Source organism: Acomys minous (genome assembly GCF_964271855.1).
Source record: "Acomys minous genome assembly, chromosome: 5".
NCBI lineage: Eukaryota > Metazoa > Chordata > Mammalia > Rodentia > Muridae > Acomys > Acomys minous.
This window is the reverse complement of record NC_140494.1, coordinates 83,158,194-83,180,187: the sequence shown is the minus strand read 5'-3', so window position 1 is coordinate 83,180,187 and position 21,994 is coordinate 83,158,194. Positions and strand designations below refer to the sequence as shown.

At 41.8% G+C, this 21,994-nt stretch overlaps 1 protein-coding gene across 2 annotated transcripts in view; it reads left to right on the top strand.

Annotated features, from left to right (window-relative positions):
• Window positions 1-21,631, top strand: part of ZNF561 (zinc finger protein 561) — a 33,939-nt gene extending 12,308 nt beyond the window's left edge. The window contains exons 3-9 of one of the 2 annotated variants that reach the window (XM_084783193.1): window positions 6,594-6,754; window positions 7,898-8,052; window positions 8,703-8,791; window positions 9,633-9,759; window positions 13,763-13,843; window positions 15,581-15,660; window positions 16,064-21,631. In XM_084783193.1, the coding sequence (XP_084639319.1) occupies window positions 8,028-8,052; window positions 8,703-8,791; window positions 9,633-9,759; window positions 13,763-13,843; window positions 15,581-15,660; window positions 16,064-17,476 (1,815 nt within the window). In that variant the 5' untranslated portion in view covers window positions 6,594-6,754; window positions 7,898-8,027 and the 3' untranslated portion in view covers window positions 17,477-21,631. The remainder of the gene's footprint in view (window positions 1-6,593; window positions 6,755-7,897; window positions 8,053-8,702; window positions 8,792-9,632; window positions 9,760-13,762; window positions 13,844-15,580; window positions 15,661-16,063) is intronic. The other variant, XM_084783194.1, reaches the window with a different exon arrangement.
• Window positions 21,632-21,994: the final 363 nt, after the last annotated feature.

The following is a 21,994-nucleotide window of genomic DNA, read 5'->3' as shown; positions in this document are numbered from 1 at the left end:
ACCCTTATACAAGTCTGTTTTAAACCATGTCTGCCAGATGCTCATGCTACAGTGATGCTCTGCCCAAGCACATGCATTGAGTACCCCTGCGCTGATCCCTTGGAAACTGAGCAAGTCATTCTTCAAAAGTTATTAATTTATGTCAGGCATGATGGTCTTTAATCCCAGCACTTGGGACGGGAGACAGGCAGGCACATCTGTGAATTTGAAGCCAACCTGGTCCACATATTGAGTACCATGCCAGCCAAGGCAACATAGTGAGACTCTGTCTCAAACTCCAGCCCCTCCAAAGCTGTTTGTGTGTGTGTGTCCGTGCCCCTCTGTGATACGTGTGTGTGAGTGGGCATATGCATGCCACTATTGGTCTTCTCCTTCTGCTGTGGGTTCAGGGATTAGTTCAGGGTGTCGGTCTTACCCATTGAGCCATATTATAAGCCCAGTAATTCCTTCTTTTAATTTGTTGTTAAGTAATCTATAACTGGGGAAAGTGATAGAAAGATTTATCCAGAATATGAAAGTTAAGTTTTTAGGAGGCAAGGTGTCATGTATCCCAGGCTGGCCTAGCGCTCACTCATTAGTCAAGGATGACTTCCTCTTTTCACTTTCCAAGTGTTGGAATTCCAGGTGTCATTACCAGTATGGCTGCTGTGCTGGGGCTGGAACCAAGGCTTCATGAATGGTAGCCAAGCATGTTATCAACTGAGCAACATTCTTAGACTGGTAGCGATCTCCCCCGCCCCCAAAGATTTCTTTATTTATTATGTATAGTGTTGTGCCTACATGTACGCCTGCAGGCCAGAAGAGGGCACCAGATCTCATTGTAGTTGGCTGTAAGCCACCATGTGGTTGCTGGGAATTGAACTCAGGACCTCTGGATGAGCAGTCAGTGCTCTTAACCTCTGAGCCATCTCTCCAGCCCCTGGGATCTTTTTAAATTTTTATTTATTTATTTTTTTAAGAAAAAAATTTAAAATTTACTTTTACTTATTCTGTGTGTATGCGTGTATTTTGTGTCTATACAGGTCAAAGGTCATTCTTTCATTCTCTGGCCTCAGCATGCACACATGCGTTTGCATTCAGCCACACTCACACAGTCATACCTACACCCGCCACTGGATGTGTTGTAGAGCCTGGTGTACAACATCAACTGCATTTCTAGCATGCAGTTCTGTTGTGCGGGGTGTTGGCTCTTGTGCTGTACAATAGATTGTTCCTGTGTTTTGTACAGTTTTGACTCTAGTGACAGCAGCAAGTGCTTCTGAAAGTTTATTAGAAGAATGAGCTTCCTGCTTCTAGTTCTCTCCCCAGAATGAGGGTTTTCAACTAGATCAAAGGTTGTTTCCTGAGCAACCAGTGGTCATAATGCTTCCCTGGTCTAGGAAACTGAGGGTGTGGTGGAAGCTTAAGAGTGTGCCTTTCATTTGAGTCCAAAGAGATCCCTCCATCTCACCTTTCACACTCTTACTCTTCACTAAATGCATTTGTGTAGATTTTTTAAAATTAAAATTTTATTTTATTTGGCCTGGGTGTTTTGCCTGCAGGTATGTCTTTTTGCCCCATTGGGATTGTAATTACATATCGTTGTGAGATGCCATGTGGGTGCTAGGGATCAACCTGAGCCTCCTGAGGAATAGCAAATACTGTTAGCCTCTGAGCCCTCTCTGGTCCCCTGAGTTGCGTAGATATTGTATACTTTATTTTTTTGTGTGTGTGTGTTTTGTTTTTGGTAGTGTTGAACATGAAGCTTTCTGCCTCAGGAGTGCTAGGCAAGCTTCTGCCGATGAGCTCTACCTCTAGCCTATTTTGTTTTTGTATGACAGAATCTCACTATTTTCCTCTTGATGGCTTCAAAGTCAGTCTTTGCTCCTCAGCCTCCATATACAACTTGTATTTTTTCTTTTTTAAAAGATGGTGTCTCATATAGCCCAGACTGGTTTTGAACTCATTATGTAGCTGAGGATGGCCTTGAACTTCAGATCCTCCTTCCCCTACCTCAGGAGTGCTAGGGTTAGAGGCTTGTGCGACATGCCTGCTTTATGTGGTGCTGGAAGTGTATGTAATTCAGGGTTTTGTGCATTCTATCCAAGCAGAACATCCCCAGCTAGTTGCATAGTAAATTAACAACAAAAATCTTTATTTATTTAATGTGTACAGGTGTTTTGCTTTTCTGTGTGTCTGTGCACCATATACATGGTGCCCATGGAAACCAGAAGAGGGCATTTGATCCCCAAATCTTGGAGTTACAGAGGCAGTACTTAGCCACTATATGGGTACTGCCTACCCTAATCCTCTGGAGAGCAGCCGGTGCTCTTAACTACTAAGCCGTCTCCCCAACACTTGTAATATTGTAAATGTGAAACTTCGTTTTTTCTCTTGATGCTGCAGTATCTCAGCTGGGTCAGCAGATGCACTAGTATGATAAAGATGGTCTGTGCCTCAAGTTCTCTTCACTGCTGCCGCTGATAGTGACCTATTGATACCAATTAAATCCCTCTAAGACTTTTGCATGTATATTCCACCAGACTCTCAGGAAAAATTCCTGTGTTTTTCAGTGACAGAAACCTAAGAGAAATGTGCAACACTACTCTCTGTGAAAGATGAATTTACTGTCTTTTTTTTTTTTTCTCAGAAGTCTCAGTCTGTGATCTCTGCCCCATGGCTTTAGGCCTTAGGTGACGCTGAGCATCAAGATGCAAAAGCATGTGGTGAAGGAGGTTGTGTACCTCTTGGCAGCCAGAATAGGGAAAAAAAAACAAAAACAAAAACAAAAACCCAAAACCAAGAACAAAGACATAGGAAGGGACAAGGCAGTCCCCAGTGACCTTCCTCCAGCTGGGTCCTCTCTGCCGTCTCTCTCCTTGAGGCTACCTGTGATGGTTTATACTGACTTTCCACTAATAGGACCTAGAATTGTCGGAGAGGAGCCTCTGCGCATGCCTGGAAGAAGTACCTAGAACAGGCTGATGTAGGTGGGTGGCACCCTACATATAGAGAGTGTGATTTTATGGACTGGGTCTTGGACTGGGATGAAGGAATGGAGCAGCAGTATTCATTGCAGGAGAATGTGGCTGGGTGTGGTGGGTGTGGACCTGTAACCCCAGTACTAGAGGGGTGCGGAGATAGGCTGAACTCTGTAGGGATCCAGTCTAGTCTAAACAGAAATCCCCAAGTTCACTAAGAGAGAGTGTCTCAAAAAATAAGAGCCATAGAGGAAGACACCAAACATGAGTTTCTGGCTTCCACGTATGCCTGCTCAAGTGAGTACAACTATATACACAAGTAAAAAAGACTTATACAATTCACATTTTTCCATTTATTTATTTTGTGTGGGTATAGTGAGGCATGCCATGGCATATATATTGAGGCCAAAGGACAGTTTGATCTGGAAACCAAAGTCAGGTTGTTAGACTTGATGGCATCCATGTTTATCCAGTGAGCCATTTCACAGATTTAAAACAAAACAAAACAAAACCCCCAAAACAGCAACAAATAAGAAACTCTAGCCAAACAAAAACAAAATGAAATGCCCGATTGGAAAGCCATGATAGGAGAATTGCTGTGAGTTTGAGACCAGCTTGGGCTACGGAGTAAGACAGAAGATACCAGCATGGTTGGAGGATAGTACTTGGCTAGCATACATGAGCCCCAAAGTTGGTTGAAAAGTAAACAACGCTGCTGTTGGCCTTTGAAGTGACATCTGCTTTGCGTTGCAGTCACCCACAGATAACCATGTGATGCATGTGATTTTACTGGGTATCCTTCTTACTGTACGGATCACTGCTCCATTTTTATCCCCATCCTCAGCATGGGGGAACAGAAGGACAAGATTCTAGGAATAGTGAGCTCTATCCGTCCTTCGAGTCTAAATGTGGCTTTTGGGACGTTAGTTAGCCCAGCATTTGGGATTCAGCAGCGATAGAGTCAGCTGCATAGGGATTTGGTGTGGGTGAATTTGGTTGGTGGTTAGTGAGCTATGGGACTTTCAGAGTTCATTGAAATGTCACTGTGTAGAGCACTAGTTACACTGGTATTCTGTTGGATTTATGAAATATTATCATTATTTGTGGGGAGAGAACATATGCCTCAGTATGCATGTGGGGATCAGAGGACAACTTTCAGCAGTCACTTCTCTCATTCTGCCACATGGACCCTGGGAATAGTTAGGAATCAAATCATCAGACTTAGCAATAGGAACCGTTGCCTATCCAGCCATCTCAGTGGCCCTTATTTATTTATGTGTGTGTGTGTGTGTGTGTGTGTGTGTGTGTGTGTGTGTGTGTGAGAGAGAGAGAGAGAGAGAGAGAGAGAGAGGGTGTTGGGTACTGGAACTGAACCTAGGGTGTGGCATATACTTGCTAGGCAAGTGCTCTAACATCGAGCTGGATGTTAGCCCTTTTTTACTTTTTGAGTGGGCTTGAACTCATTCTGTAGCCCAAACTGGCTTTGAACTTTCGTTCTTATCTTTTTGCTTGACCCTCCCCAGTAGCTGGGATTACAGGTCTGGTGCTTGAAAAAATTAACTATTGCTATTTAGCACAGGCTGGCTTTGAAATCTTCTTTCTTTCATCTTGAAAGTGTTGGGATTGGGCTGGAGAGGTGGCTCAGAGGTTAAGAGCACCATCTGCTGTTCCAAAGGTCCTGAGTTCAACTCCCAGCAACCACATGGTGGCTCATAACCATCTGGTGTCCTCTTCTGGTGTGCAGGTGTACATGCAGGCAGAACACTGTATAAATAATAAATAAATAAATCTTAAAAAAAAAGAAAAGAAAGTGTTGGGATTACAAAGCCTCCCCCATCATACCTGGCTTTCATAGGTGTTTGTTTCTGTTTGATTAAAGAGCCAATCTTTAAAGTATATATTGCAACTTAACAATAAAAGAAAAACAAAGGAAATTTGTTGAAGAAATGAAAGCATGTTTGAAAACAAAAAAGTCAACCACTCTGGCTGAGCAGCATATTGCTGTAGTGGGTGAGCACTTGCCTAGTGTGCTCAAAGTCCTAGGTTCTGTCCTCATCATGAAGAGGACTTTGATGGCACATCAAAGGTAGAGGCAGGATTGTGAGTTCAAGGCCAACCAAGTCTTGAGCGGGGGTAGATAAAGAGAAGAAAAAGATAAAGAAAATTGACACGTTAAAAAAAAAATCTGAGCCGGGCGGTGGTGGCGCACGCCTTTAATCCCAGCACTCGGGAGGCAGAGGCAGGCGGATCGCTGTGAGTTCGAGGCCAGCCTGGTCTACAAAGTTAGTCCAGGACAGGCAAGGCTACACAGAGAAACCTTGTCTCAAAGAACCAAAAAAAAAAAAAAAAAAGTCTGGTGCTCTGTTTTCAAAAGATGTGACATATTAAAGAGCCTGGCAGATTTTGACCTGACCTTCACCCTGTGCCAGCATGAAGAAGAAAGGGCATTTATTTATTTATTTATTTATTTATTTATTTGGTTTTTCGAGACAGGGTTTCTCTGTGTAGCCTTGCCTGTCCTGAACTCGCTGCTGGCCTCGAACTCACAGTGATCCGCCTGCCTCTGCCTCCCGAGTGCTGGGATTAAAGGCGTGCGCCACCACGCCCAGCGAAAGGGCATTTATTTATAATTCTATTTTCAACCAAGACCTTAGTACTTGAAATGTGCTGAGTGTGTGTGTGTGTGTGTGTGTGTGTGTGTGTGTAGATGCCAGAGGTAAATGTTAGGTGTCTTCTGCAGTCACTCTTATTTTACCTTATTATTTTTTTTAGAGATTTATTTTTATTGTTATTTATTGTCTTTTTGTGTACCACGTGAGTGTGGGTACACTTGGAGGCCAAAAGAGGCATTAGATTCTCAGGAGCTAGAGTTCACAAGTGGTGTGAGGGGCTGAATGTGGCGTCTGGGAACTGAACTGCTCTTAATTGCTCAGCCATTGCTGTCGCCCTCTCCTGCCTTATTTTTTGAGACAGGCTTTCTTGCTGAACCCAGTACTTTGTAGTTTGATGAGACTAGCCAGTGATCTTCCCTTTCTTTGCCTCCCCAAACTTGGGATTACATGCCTAAAGTTATATGTGGGTGGTGATGACAGAACCCAGGTTGTCATTCTTGCACGTTAAGCACTTTACTGACTGAACTATCTTCCCACTGGATTTTGGTTTGTTTGCTCTGCCTTCCCCAAATGCTGGGATTAAAGGCGTGCACCACTGTGCCTGACTTTTTTTTTTTTTTTTAGGCTTTAAACAAATTTAAAATTATTCTTATTTTATATGAATGAATGTTTCGTCTGCATGTATGTGTACCACTTTTATGTCTGGTGTCTTCATAGGGCGAGCTTGTTATTTGGGTGCTGGGAATTAAACCCAGGTCCTCAAGAAGAGCAGCCAGTGCTCTCAGTTTTTTTGTTTTTGTTTTTTTTAATAACTGTCAATTCTTGTTCCAATCTCTTCATAGAAGATGAAACGGGCAGTGCTAGTTTTCTTTTTGTATTGCCATCTCGTCCCAACTCAGTTTGCAGTTTGTGCTTCCTATGTGTGCGTGTGCAGGACTCTCCCCACCTGCTTGATTTTTCCCTCTGTAGCACTTATGAAGTAATATCTCAGTTCTTTTGTTATGATTATATTTCCCCATAGGACTTCTAGATCTTTACAGAACAGGATATTTTCTGTGTCCTTCCCTGCTCTGCTCATGCCTACCACAGGAATAGGACTTCCTAATAATTTGCTGAAAGAATTAAAGAATAAGCCAGACCTGAAATAAACTTCCAGTACCTACAGTAAATGAAATAGAAGAGGTAAGATTATTTGTAATGTTTTTTTTTATTTTAAACCATATATTGAAAGTACCATTTTAGTATATAACAAAGAGTTCAGCTGCTTACGTTCTTTCCAGACATAGTTGATTTATGTTTATAATAAATCGAGATTAGTAGTTTTAAAAGATTCAGAACCTGGGGGGTGTAGATTAGGGGTAGAGTGTGTATCTAGCTTGCGGCCCTGGGAGCAGTTGAGTCACGCACACGGGCCTGGGGATGTCGCCCCACGGTAGAGTGCTTGTCTGGCATACACAAAGCCCTGAGTCTATCCCCAGCACCACACAAAGCAGGCCTGGTGGGGCACATCTGCAGTCCCAGTAGCTGTGAGCTAGAAGTGGAAGGATCAGAAGTTCAGAGTCATCCTCAGCTGCATGGTGAGTTCAAGACCAGGCCCTGTATCCCAGTGTGTGAGGTATTGTCCGTAAAAAAAGGAAAAGAAAAAAAAAAGTAGATTCAATAGCTAAGCTGTTTTAAACTTTGTTTGTTTGTTTCTTAAGAAAGGTTGTCTCTATGTAGTTGAGGTTCTAACTTACAGCCTTCTTGCCTTGGCTCTTTAAGTGCTAGTATTCTAAGTGTGTACCATTGTGCCCTGTGCCAAGCCGACTTCAAAGGTGTCAGATAATTGTCATGTTGATTTTTAAGATTATTTTAATTTTGGCTTTTAAAAATTAAGTCATAATACGTACATGTGAAACAGTCATTTACATACGGACCTAGTGGCTCCTGCATCGCGCTGGATGGGCGCATGTCCTCTCGCCACGTTAGGGAGCAACAGCAGCCATAGGAGGTCGAGCTTTCTGGGCAAACTCAGCTCCCTCAAGTCTCAGTCCATTTCCAGGCTGGGCAGTACTAGACTGATTCCTAGTGCTGCCTGAGTGTGGGTGTTCCAGCGTGGGTAATGCTATCTAGTGTGTAGAGTGGCTATGGTAACACGTGAGCTTATATATGTAAAGGTCCTAGCACAACTCTTGATAAAACTACAAATGTTAATTGGTATGCGTACGGCTATTGTTAGATGTTTGCTGGTGGGTTTCACATATATTATCTGCAGAGAGTGAGCACTACTGTGTGATGTTTGCTGACTGACGTTCGATGTTGCTGATTAATGATTGATGTGAACAGGACTCCATATAACCCTGTATTAAGAGGAATGGAGATTGCCTCTGTCCACTTAGATTCATAAGCTGTCCCGAAGTGATCTTGGCATCAGGGAAGGGAGTGTTCAGGCACATTTCACCATCAGCATCACGGGATGGCAGCCATTGATTTGTCCCATGGTAAGTCCTTGTTGAAGCTCTTTTTCAGATTGTTTTAGGTCTCTCCTGCACAGCAAAGTCCAGTGGGCAGGGCTTCAGGAGTTCACCTACAAAGGGCTGAAGTGGGCTGTATAATAGGGCCCTGCAACTCAGGGCCCGGTGTGTGTGCTTTCTGAAGAGATGCTGCATAATTGTCGTGAGTTGTGTCACCAGGGCAATTTAGAGTCATGTGTTTCTTTTTACTTTTTACTTTGTTAATTATTATTGTCTGTATATATTTGTATGAGTGCAGGTAAATGTGGAAGTCAGGACATTTTTGGGGTCAGTTTTCTTTCCATTGTGGGATTCTGGGGTCTGAGCACTCACATTAACTTGATGCTCCATCTCACCAGCCTCAGAGTCACATGTTTTTTTTTTCCCCACACCTTAAGTCCCTTTATCTATAAAGTGAGAACACTCCCTTTCTCAAGAGGGCAGCACAGTGCCTAGCCTGGCCCCTGGCTCCAGAGGAGGCAAAATCCTGTGGCATTTCTTGGTAGGAACATGCATTTTGTGGTCTGATGAGTGTATAGATGACGGGGATGTCATCCTAGCGTGGAGTGGCTTGATGACATGGGAATGCTGGGACTGCAGGCAGCTCTGGGGTTTGATGCATCTTTCTTTCCTATCAGGCCTTCTTTCTAGAGAGCCTATCTACATCTACGAAGAAAACACAGAGGTAGAAGGGGCAGTCACTGACAACCAGGCAAATGGTTACCAGGTAAAGAGAAAGGATATAATTCTACCAAATAGAACTTTTTCATCTGTGATCTAGACACATTTCCTTCGTGAGTCCAGAATCTAGACAGAGTCAGACTCTAGGGCTCCTTAAAGGCAGTGCTTTCTCACTAAGGGGTGGAGGGTGTCTTGAGTTTCCCTGCAGAGCAGAGCCTTATATTGGTGACATGGTATCTTGGATTCACTCTAACATTTCTGTAATTGCTAACCAGTGTGCTTGCCTCTCTGGGGATTGAACCAGGGCCTTTTTATCCAGCTTAGGCGCAAGCTTTACCACTGAGCTGTATCCCCAGCTTCACTAATTAGTCTTGCTTTGTTTAGATAGGGTCTGACTGTATAGCCTAAACTTGAACTCACTATATAGCCCTGGCTGGTTTCAACCTCCCTCCCCAGTGTTGGGGGTTACAAACATGGGCCCCCACTAACTAATCTCAAGCCTTATTGATAGCTGCATGGTTTTTGTTTTGTTGAGTGTTCTGACAGATGGTAAGGAAGGTGAGAGCACCCTTTTCTCAGAAGATGTATTTATCAGATATCTACAGTTTGCTTAGGAATTTGCTGCCATGAGACAGTAGGATGAGAAGATCTAGCCTAGCTGTGCTGGTAGAAATTATGCTTATGATGTGCTACTACACTCACATGGCAGTAGAAGGTCAGCCGAGAGTGAGTTTAGAGAGAAGAGCTCCTAGGGCCACTAAACCCTGCAGCTGGATTGGGGCAGCCCTGAAAACCATGTATAAGTATCAGGTCCACCTTCCTAATTTGTCATTGAGTACTAGCAAGACTGTTAATTGGTTCAAACCACTGTGTGTGTGATGGTTTAGGATTCAGTGACCTTCGATGATGTGGCTGTGGAGTTTACCCCAGACGAGTGGACCTTACTGGACCTGACTCAGAGAAACCTGTACAGAGAGGTGATGCTGGAGAACTATGAAAACCTGACCGCAGTAGGTAAGACTGCTAGCATTCCTCAGACCTTTATGAAACGTGCATATGACGTGCTTCTTAATGTGTTAGAGACTGGTTGCGTTAATGATGAATATAGTGGAATGACATGAATTTTTGAAACTGCTTTTGTGTGAGGGTGGGGTAAAGGGGCTCACACCTTTAATCCCAGCACTTGAGGGACAGAAGCAGAGGCAGGTGGGTGGATCTCTTGAGTTCAAGGTCAGCCTGGTCTATATAGAAAATTCCAGGCCAGGCTATCCACGGCTATATAATGAAATTAACCAAACAAAAAATGGCTTTTCTAATTTGCATGTGTCTGTGTGCGTGTGTTTATATGTGCACATGCAGAAACCAGAGGAAGGCATTAGGTGTTTTCAGCTGTCACTACCTTATTCCTTTGAGGCAGACTTTCTCCCTGAACTCAGAGCTGTTATGTCGTCCAGCCACTAAGACCCAGATCTTATCCACCTTTCCCCCAGCACTGTAGTTCATACAGGCACATTTGAGACCTTGCTGGCCTTGTTACATGGCTTGCTGAGGTCAGATTATGCAGCAAACACTCCTAACCAACAAGCCATCTTCCCAGCTCCAACAAAGAAAAGTCTTACCACAGTACATGATCATCTACGGTGGCTGTTCTTTTCCTTTCCCCTTCTTTCTCTCCCTTTCCTTAAAACATTTCTTTTTGTTTTTTGAGATTATAATATAATTTTATACCATTTCACCATTCCCTTGCCTCCAAAGCCTTCCATATACCCCTCTCTCTCTTTGAAATTCATGGTCTCTTCTCATTAATTGTGGTGTGTGTGTGTGTGTGTGTGTGTGTGTGTGTGTGTGTGTGTGTGTGTGTGTGTGTATTCCTAAATATAAAAGTACAATCTGCAGTCTGCATAGTTTTACTTGTATGTATATGTTTTCAGGGCTGACCATTTGGTATTAAGTAACCAGCTGGTGTGCTCTTCCCTGGGGAAGACTATTTGCCCCTTCAGCATCCCTTAGTCTGTAGTTTTCTGTGTAGGATTGAGGCTTCATGAATTTCCTCCGTCCCACATTACCATGTCTATTCGTGTCCTCCTTGGCCAGCTTGTATTTTGCTTAGTCATGTTGCTGAGGCTTTATATGTATAGTTCTGATATTACTAAGAGAAACAGTTTCACAGCAAACTCCCTGATCCTTTGGCTTTTATAATCTTTCCACCTCCTCTTCTGAAATGTTCTCGGAACCATTTATATCTGTACCCCATTTATGTGCGTTATGGGTGCTGGAGTTGTGTTGTACGTGTGTCCATTGGGACTGGGCTCCACAGCTCTGCATTTTGATTCTTTGTGGTTTTCTGTAACAGGATTCCTTGTTGCAAAGAGACATTCCTTTGGTAAGGGGTGAGGACTACACTTATCTGTGGGTGTAAAGACAAATATTTAGAATGTAGTTGGATTGTGCTGGTTTAGTAAAGTGGGGGCCGTAGATTCTCCAAGATCCATGGTTTCCAGTACCAGGCACGACTTCCCTCTTGTTTGTTGGGTCTTAAGGCCAACTTAGAAAGCCGTTGGTTACCTCCAGGGCACGTGTGTCACTTCTGTACCCTATGGTACCATGCCATGCTAGTTGTTACGGTTCAGAGATATCATAGCTGGGCTGGACTCTTGTTTGCTTCCCTGTTTTGGAAGCTTGTGTGGAACCTTCTGGTACCATGAGATCTAGTCCTCAGGGAGGAAGCATTCAGGTCACCTGTAGGCCAGTGTCTCACAAACATGGTGTGTTCATTAGTAGGAACTTCCCCTTCTACCTCTATGGGGCAACCAAGGGCAGCAGCAATAGTGTGTAATGTTTTTGGAGTCTTTTGGACAGCTCTGTTCAAGAACTCAAAAGAGGGCTTCTCATGCCTGGTGTTGAGTTTTTGTTAGATGGTTTGTCGCTCTTGGAGGGAGCATTGTCAGCCCAGGTGGGAAAATTCTATTTAAACTAGTTATCTATATCTATGCACTGACTTATGTGTGTATTTTTAGGTAGGTAGTTAATAGTACGATTCCTTATAACTTTCAGGCTTCCTTCCTCTCATGTTACCCTCCTCCCTCCTGTATTTTCTCCCTCCCTCTTCCTAATTAAAGCCCCCCCTCCCCCACTTTTTCCTACTTCCCATTTCTGATCACCCTGCTGTTCTCCTATTACCTCCCCCTCTCCTGAACTCTGGCAGTGGTCCTGCCTGGTTTCCTCATTTCTGCAGTTACTCCAGGTAGTGTACGCACATCTGAAGATTCGGAGCTTGGAGCTCCAAATGAGGGAATGTGAGAGAGCCATCTTTCTGGCTCTTGTATACCTCACTCACTGATTTTTTTTCTAATTCCATCTATTTACCTGCAAAGTTTATGATTTCATTTTTTTCTTCACCATAAGTTATATGTACTATATTTTCATTATTCACTTGTTGATTGAAGGACATTTAGGCTGTTTGTAGTTTCTAGCTATTGTGAATAGAGCATCGGTGAACATGGCTGAGCAAGTATTTGTGGAATAGGATTTCAAGTCCTTTAGGCATATGCCATGGAGTGGTATAGCTGGGTCATGTGGTAGGTTTATTTCTAGCCTTTTGAGAGGTCTCTGCACTGATTTCCATAGTGGCTGCACCAATTTGCAATCCTGTCAACAGTGATTAATGGTTCCCTTTTCCCCTTGTCCCCTTCAGCATTTTTATTGGCTGTTTTGTTGATCTTTGTCATTCTGAGTGGGATATCTCATGGTTGTTTGGATTTACATTTCCCTCAGTGGTAAGGATGCTGAACATTTAAAGAAAAAAAAATTTTTTTTCATGTAATACGTTTTGATCATATTTTCCCATCTCTAGCTCCTCCTAGATTTTCTCCAATGGTGGACATTTAGAAAAGATTTTCAGCCAGGAGCAGTGGCGGACACCTGTAATCCCAGCACTCAGGGAGGCAGAGGCAGGCGGATTGCTGAGGCCAGCTTGGTTTACAAAGTTCAGGACAGCCAGGGTCACACAGAGAAACCCTGTCTCAAAAAAACCCAAACAACAACAACAAAAAGATGTTTCGTTGGGTGGTGGTGGTGGTGCACACTTTTAATCCTGCCACTTCGGAGATTGAAGCAGGCAGATCTCCCTGAGTTAGAGGCCAGCCTGATCTACAGAGTGAGTTCCAGGAAAGTCAAGGCTACACACAGAGAAACCTTGAATTAAAAACAAGCAAAGAAACAAAGATATTTCTTAGCAATTTTTTTCTTTTTTGAGAACTCTTTTGTTGTTGTTTCTTTTCATTCCTTTTTTTTTTTTAACGGGCTTTATTTACACAGCTCTGTCTGTCCTTGAAACTCCGTGTGTAGATCAGGCTGGCCTTGAACTAAAACTCTGAGATCTGCCTATCTCTGCCTCCCAAGTGCTGGGATTAGATGTGTGCATCACGATGTCTGTTTACCTACACACACACACCTCACTCTTTCATTTTTCCCCTTTTCTTCTTTACTTTCTTCTTCTCCCCTCTTTCCTTTACCCTCACTGTGACCCTTTATTTTGGGAAGCAGAACCTTCTTTGTGTAGTCCAGGCTGGCCTCACACTTGAAATTCTCTATCCTCATCCTCCCAAGTTATCGGATTTCAAGTTTCATTCACTACTGTACCCAACATAGTAGGTTTTGTCAAGAATATGTGCGTGTGCATATGTGTGTGTTGCTGGAGATGGAACCTGGTCTATATGTTAAGAAAATGCTCTACCCTTGAGTTGTAGTCCCTCTTAAAAGTGTACATCAACCTGCAGTTAGGTGGTCGGGCAAACCAGTCCCGGTTAGGACACAGAAATGGAAACACTGTCTTTTCTTTATGGTGCTAGAGATTGTACTCAAAGCCTTATGTATGTTGTTACATCCCTCTCTCCCTGCATTTGCATTTTGAAAGAATTACCTTGCTCTCATTTGAACTGTGATTTCCTTGGCCATAGGAAAGTTTGTCATCTCTTGTTTGAGCATCTTCCACTCATATATGTTTCTGCATGTGCAGGATGTCAGTTCTTCATTCCTAGTCTGACCCCCTGGTTAAAGCAAGAGGAGTTGGAGACGGTGGAAAGCGCAGTTCCTCAACGTGAGTGTGCATGGAGAAGTCTGTTTGACAGGCGCAGTACTGAGGCCATCTTTCTCAGTTTGAGATATCTTCCATTTCACATAATCTATTGTTCCTGTCTATTCAGGCATACCTATGGTCTTATAACAACACATGTGTTTCCTCCTCTTAAGTTTAGTGTTTCAGTATTAACTGTTTTTCCAGGCCTTTCTGGCTCGCCTGTTGCTGTAATTCCCACAGGATCAGTTTGTAATACATTACATAAAATGTTGTCTCTGCTTTTGCTTGTTTGTTTGTTTGTTTTTGAGACAGTTTCCCTCTTTAGTCTTGGCTGTCCTGGACAGTCTGGCCTTGAACTCACATTGCTCCAGCTGCCTTTGCCTTCCGAGTGCTGGGATTAAAGGCGTATGCCACCACCGCCTGGCGATTCTGCATTTTTGTTGTTCTTGTTCTTGAGGTGCTGTGAGGCAATCATTCTACCCACTGGGCATTCCTATTGCTATTTTTTAAAAAAATACTTACTCACTTTACATTTTGGTCATAGCCTCATCCCTCCTGCCAGTCCCACCCTCTCTTTCTCTCCCACATCTCCCTGCCCTATTCCTCAGAAGAGGGGAGCCCCCCTTTCCATGCACCCCACCTCATCAAGTCACATCAGGACTGAGTGTCCTCTTCCCCTGTGGCCTGGCAAGGCAGTCCTGCCAGGGGGAAGTGATTGAAAAGCTGGCAAGAGAGTCCTGCTCCCCTTACTAGGGGACCCACATGAGTCCTGAGCTACCCATCAGCTACATCTTTGTGGTTGGTCTAGGTCCATCCCATGCAAGGTCCTTGGTTGGTGCTTTAGTCTCAGAAGCCCTTCTGGGCCTGGTAGTTGCCTCTGTTGATCTTTTGTGGAGCTCCTGTCACCTCCAGGTCCTTCACGCCTTCCCCCCACTTTTCCACAAGGCTCCCTAACATATCGTCCAATGTTTGGCTGTGAGTCTCAGCATCTGTTTTGAGATGCTGCTGTGTGGAGCCTCTCAGAGGATAACTCTGCTTGACTTCTGTCTGCAAGCATAGCAGAGTACTGTGGAGAGTAGGTGTATACATCACAGCACACTTACAGAAGTTAGAGAACAATTTCAGAACCAGTTTTTTCTTTCTTTCTTTCTTTCTTTTCTTTTTTCTTTTTTTTTTACCATGACAGTACCAAGGCTCAAACTCAGGTTGTCAAGTTTGGTGACAAGGTGTCCTCCACTGTATATTTTGAGACCAGGTTTCTCATTGAGCTGTAGGGTTTACTTGCTAGGCAGTTTGAGCATTGAGCCTCAGGGAATCTGCCTGTCTCTTCCTCTCCAGTGCTAGGATTATGAGCATGTGCTACCATGCCTGACATTTTAAAGTGGGGTATAAGGCTCAAACTTGAGTACTTGGCGGTTTACCAATTAGCCATATTCCCTGCCTTTTTTCCTTGTTTTCCTGTTACTGCTTTTGAGAGAGAGTCTTACTATTATAGCTCAGGGTGCTCTCATACTTAAAAAGGATTCTCAGACTTAGTCTCCTTTTGTGTTAAGATCACAGTTGTGTACTGTTATGTCTGTCTCACTTTATTTTCTTATCTTTTGGGTTTTGAATCTTAGTCATTAATGGCTGAGCCAACTTTCCAGCCTCACTTTTATTTTATTTTCTTACTGTGGTTAATTTGAAAAGAAAGACAAATGACCCTTACCTTTTAGCTTGTGTATAACTTCCTATATTTCTCTTTCTATTTAACTTCAGAATTGGAACTACAACCTAGAATTGATGATTCAGAGCTTGAAAATTATTTCAGGATGCAAAGTTCCAGTACAGTAGAAATGGTAAGATCAGCAAAAGACTTCCTATTTCATACTCAAGGAGCAGGGGTTCTTTGTAGTAAAACATACAGAGGAGATTAAGTTGAGGTGGGTAGCATGCACCTGAGAGGGACTGATGCTTCTAGAGAACTGTTTGGAATATCATGAATTGGGAGATTGCACAAATATTTCAAAGACTTTTTGTCTCATTATTTCCACAAATGTATTTCCAAATGTGCAATTAGATATGGAAGTTTTAAGCAATTTTATGGAACTACACACCTTTTTAAAATACATATAATTAGCTAGTTATTAAGATTTTGGGAAAGAGATCTGTCATTCTGTTTAGAAAAAAATAGAGGTCAGGGAATAATTGCATGGAAAGGAAACTTTAAAATTCATAATGAACATAATGTTTTGTCTTCAGGTGGGTGATTCATCCCTTCATGAACCTTCAGGAAACCACAGTGAAGAGGATGTGTGTGACTCTAAGCCACGCGGAGATGTGTTGGGTGAACAGTTATGCCTTAACACAGAGGTGAGCATGCCAAGTCAAGGATACAGTTCTGAGTGTAACTGGTATGGGAAAGACATTCTTTCTTTGCTCAAGGAAACCTCTACTGGACAGAATGTTTCTGAGCTTAGCCAGTGTGGAAAAATCTTCAGTCTGACGCCGAACATCATGTACCCGAGCACCAGCACAAATGAGAAGCCCTTTGAGTGCACAGACTGTGAGACAGCCTTTTTTAACCAGTCATACTTTCAGGCAGACATGAGGCCTCACAATGGAAGTGAACCCTATGACTGGAATAAATTTGGGAATGGTTTTATTCATCCTACAAGCCTTGCTATGCATCTTCCAATTCTCAATGCAAGAAACCCCTACAAATTTGAGGAGTGTGGAAAGGACTTTCAGTATTTTGCATGCCTTAATAATCCCATGGGAATGTGCACTGGAGAAAAATTCTGTGACTGCAAGGAATGTTGGAAAGCCTTCACGGTTTCCTCACACCTAACTCAATATGTATCAATTCATACTGAAGAAAAATCCAAAGTATGTAAGATATGTGGGAAGTCCTTTGCTAATTTTTCTCGACTTTCTGCACATGTAAAAACTCATAATGAAGAAAAGCCCTTTGTATGCAAGGAGTGTGGAAAGGCCTTTAAAAATATGTCATACCTTAATGATCACGTTAGAATTCACACTGGAATAAAATCATACAAATGTATGGAATGTGGGAAAGCCTTCCTTCGATGGTCAGGCCTTACTGAACACATAAGAGTTCACACTGGGGAAAAGCCTTATGAATGTAAGGAATGTGGAAAAACCTTTTCTAGATCTACTCAGCTTACTGAGCATATAAGAACACACACTGGAATCAAACCTTATGAATGTAAGGAATGTGGGAAAGCCTTCACTCAGTACTCAGGCCTTGCCACTCATGTACGAATTCATAGTGGAGAGAAGCCCTTTGCATGTAAGGAGTGTGGGAAGGCCTTTACCAGGACTTCTGGCCTGATACATCATGTGAGAACTCACACAGGAGAGAAGCCTTTTGAGTGTGTTCATTGTGGGAAAACCTTCATTACTTCTTCCCATCGCACTAAACATCTTAAAATTCACAGTGGCGAAAAGCCCTTTGTGTGTAATATATGTGGGAAAGCATTTATATATTCCACATCCCTTAACATTCACATGCGAACCCACACTGGAGAGAAGCCCTATATATGTAAGCAGTGTGGGAAAGCATTTGCTGTTTACTCACGTCTAAGGAAACATAGCAGAGTTCACACTGAGGAGAAGCCCTATCAATGTGAGGGTGTGGGTGTTACTATTTAGCCCATCTGTTGCCACCTTTAAATACTGAGTGACACCAAAGATCATCAGAGTAGTCTTAACTGCTTTGTGTGGGTTATAATGGCCCACACTGGCCTTAGACACCATCTTAATTTTATGAAATAGGATATTTAGTTGCCCTCTCAAACTTTTCTTCTTTTGGGCAGTGTTGAGGATTGCCTAGGACATCACACATGCTAGGCAAGCACTCAGTCGCTAAGCTACATCCCTGGAACCTTTTCATGGATATCTGAGTCTGAGCATCTGTGGGTCATAAGTGAAGGCACTATACAAGATGGCTTCATTCTGATGCTTGACTCTTAGTGATCATAACATTTCTAGATGCTATGAAATAATGAAACAGATTGATCCTTTTGTTGGTTAGTGGCTGCCAGTGTGGCTTGTTAATGTGAAAACTCACTGCAAGTCAAGAAAATATAGGACACAGGTGGGTTGTGGTAAGACACTCCTCCAGGCAACTACTCTGGCCCCATATGTTCTGATGAGCTTATCAAGAAATAGTTTGTATCTGTTCTAAATAGCTAGTCTACTTACAGATGTTATCCCTGTGATCCTTTATAAAGTTCAAAAAGTCCGTTCTGTCCCATCTTTTGGATCCATTTTGGATTGAAGTGGCAGTATCTTTGTTAATATAGTCCAGTGTCTGTCCCTCAGTTTGGTGAGATTGATGCTCTGAGGGTGGTGAACTGAGGGTCTTGTGGATGCTAGGCAAGTACTCTTCCACTCAGCTGCATCCCTAGCTTAGTCTCTTTAGTACACATGTCTCACCTATTGTAATGTGGATAGGCTATTTTCAAGGTACATTTCTCTTTTGTTTGTCAACGTCTTCTTAGCTTCAGTGTTCTCCTCTTTGATATTTTACTTAAAGCACTCAGGAGGAACCAAGTTGCTCCTTTTGAACACTTTAATTACAGATGAATTTCCAATTCTATCACTCTCAAGTTCCTTTCACACAAACTGCTAGAACACAGATCTGCCAGGTTCACGAGTACTGTGTATCACTAATTAGTTTTTCTTCATGTTGTAATAACACGTTCCTCCTTCGTAAGGGAGTCCTCACCAGAACAGCCTCTACCTATCATTCAGTTCCAAAGCTCCTTGCATATGTTTAAGTATTTTTTTGTTTTTGTTCTTTGTTTTTTTACTGCAATGTCACAGTACCACAAAACACATAGCCAGTGCTGGCTAAATGGCTCAGAAGGTAAAGGTGCTTGTCACCAGGAACTGAATTTGATCCACACAGGTGAAGGAGAGAATGGACTGCTACAAGTTGACCTCTATTTCTACATGTGTTCCACAGCTTGCGCACATACATATGTATACAGTACATAGCACAAGTATAACACAAAGACAACATAAACCAAGTTGCTTTAAAATTCACTTTAAAAGAAAGGATTTTTTTGTTTTTTTGAGGCGAGTTTCTTCATGTAGCTCGGGCTGTTCGGAACTCACTCTGTAGACTAGACTGGCCTTGAACTCACAGACTTCCTCTTGCTTCTGCCCTCCAAGTGCTGGGATTAAAGGTGTACGCCACCACTGCCAGACAAAAATGACATCTTCTGTTAGCATAGTATTGGTTTCATTATGTCTGTGTGTCCTTGTACTTTGTTCTCATTAGCTCACCACTTATTGGATAAAATTTTAGACCTGGGGGTTTAGCTTAGTGGTAACAGCCCTTGCCTAGCACGTGCATAGCTAGTCTTTATTTCCAGCACTGGACAGACAATAGGCGGCATTGTTTTCTCATGAAAGAGTAACAGCATGGGAACTAGTAAGAGGGTACAGCTCTTGTCAGCATGAGAACCAGAGTTTGGTTCCCCAGAACCCACCTAAGAACCCAGGTGGCCATGGAGGCCACCTATAACCCCAATGCTTGGGAAGCAAGATGGACATCCTCAGGCAATCTGAGTAGCTAGACTACTTGAATCTATGAGCTTTAGGTTCAGCAAGAGAGACACTGCTTCAGTAAATAAAATGGAAAGTGATTAGGAAACGACATTATCTTCTGGCTTCCACATGCCACATGCAGATGTGTAAATACCAACATACACATGCACATACATGAAAAATAATAGCATATTTGGTTTCTGGAGCAGACTCTTTCTGGCATACAGTTGCTTTCATATGACAGCCTGAAAAATGAGATTTTCTTCTGATAAAATCACAGCCTTGTGGAATGATGCTTCCATTCACTGTCATGGAACATCAAATGAAATCCTAACGACCCTATCTGCACAATCATGCTGTTTAGATTTAACATGAATTTGGGAGGGTCATAGAATCTTTTGGTTTCCCAGATAGGTAATCATATTTGTAGATAATGATGGTATTTTTTTCTATTTTAGTTGTTTCCTTACGGAAATTAGTATGATGTCCAGCACACTAGTGAGTGTAGTAAAAACATATTTTTTTTTCTTTAGCATTATAATGAGGTATGATCCCTGTCATACTGATTTGCTTATTAGGATAAAGGGTTTTTTAATATCTGGATTTTGTATAATGATTGTATAGTAGTATTTCTTTACTTGTGAGGCAAAATTCCTCTTGGATTCATTAAATGGATCCTCTGTATCCTCTGAGATGACCATATTCATTTGCTGGTAACACTCAAGTACGTAGGATTTCATTGGTACATAATACCTAATAAATACTGGAATGATTAAAAGGACTCTAAAGTAAAGGTAGTCATTTATTAATGGTTATATATATTAGTTGTCTGATGTTAACCTTAAATTCTTAGATATAGTCAACTATGGCATTAAGGTTCATTTGTGTTTTGTGTGATTGCTGGGGATCAAACAAACCCAGAGATGGGGCAGGCACTCTGCCACTGAGCTGTCATCCTGAGCCCAATGGATCCATTTTACTACTTAGTGCTGATTATGTTTACTCACATAAAGATTATCATAGATATTCTTGAGTAGCTGCCATGTAAGTTTTCCTTGTGTAAGAAGAAATGGATTAGGCATAGGAAGAGTGCCTGTTTAGCAATGCACAAGACCCCGATTCCAATCCTCAGTACCAACAAAACAACCAGATTTTAAAATGAATTGACTGGTTTTTTAGCTGTATATTAGAACAGTGTCATATACTGTAGTGAAGTGTATTCCTTTTCTAAATCCTTAACCTGTTCAGTTATCTATAATAATCTAGATACTAGATTATTTAGATCTAGAATAATTGATAATGCTTTGGGTACCCGATTTCTATTATCTTAGACTGTTCAGTATCTTTTATGTTTATAGGACACCTAAGATTTACAGTATCATTTAAATTTTTTTGAGTATATTTTTCTAGGTATGCTTTCATTTTCATATGAAACAAAAATGTATTTTTTCCTTGTGTTTCTGATGTTTCCTGGTCGTATAATTAATTTACTTTGAGTCTGTATTGTATTCTGCAGTGATTTCTTCATTGAATTAATCTTGAAAGTATCCAGTATTCTTTCAGAGGATATCTGTCTCAAACTAGTGTGTTGCCACATACTGTAATCTTAAGGATTTTGAAGCCAAGACAGGAGGGTCACAGATTTTGGGTAGCCTGAACATGGGCTACTTTGTGAGACACTGTCTTAAGAAGACAAAAATAAAACAGAAAAAAAAAAAACAAAAACAAAAACAAGTGCATCCAAAGGAGGAATTGGGGCCTAGCAAATGATTTGGGAGGGAAAAAAAATTGTCTTGAAATATTTAAACTTTTCAGTGTAGTTTTTATTCCATTGACCTTGGTAGGGATTTACACGGCTATATATATATATTAGTTTTCTTTTTGTATCCTTAGTTAAATGTTCTTAGGGGGTGGGTGCTAGGATTCAAACTTTGGGCTTTACACATGCTAACCACTGACCTATATAACCCAGCTGTAGTTATGTCATTTATACATACTTTAGTTGGAGTTTTAAAACACTGAATACTTGAAAAATCCTGATTAACCAGTCTATTAGACCATTATGTATAATGCAATTAGTAATAAAATTGGATTTTTAGCAACTTGTTTTTTTCTCTGTATTTGTTGCATGTACCTTCTCTTTGAAATGATGTTTTCATTGAAATCTTACCCATTGCTTGAAATTTATGTACTCCATTTACTTTTATTTAGTTGCTATTCTACAACATTAAATCCTGTTTTAAAATAAAATCTGTTAATATTGTTTCTTTCTAACTGAGTAGACTGGACAGTTTGCATACAGATTCCCATCCTTCACCCTCTGAGCATCACAGTTGCAGAGACCTAGAATCAAGTGCACATTACACTGACCCAGAAGAAACTCAGAGTAACAGAATTGAAGTTAAAGAGGATTTACTAATAGATCTGCTCAGGAGACATTAAGTCATACAAAGTACAACTTAGCTAAAGGGGCACTGTTCCCCCAAAACCCCAAAGATGAGTAGTATGCTACTCAGGCCTCTTAAAGATAAGTAAATTCATGATGCTAGGGGTAAATGTTTGTTCACCAGGATTGAAGAGCCATTAGTCCCATCCCCAAAGAACATGCTTCTT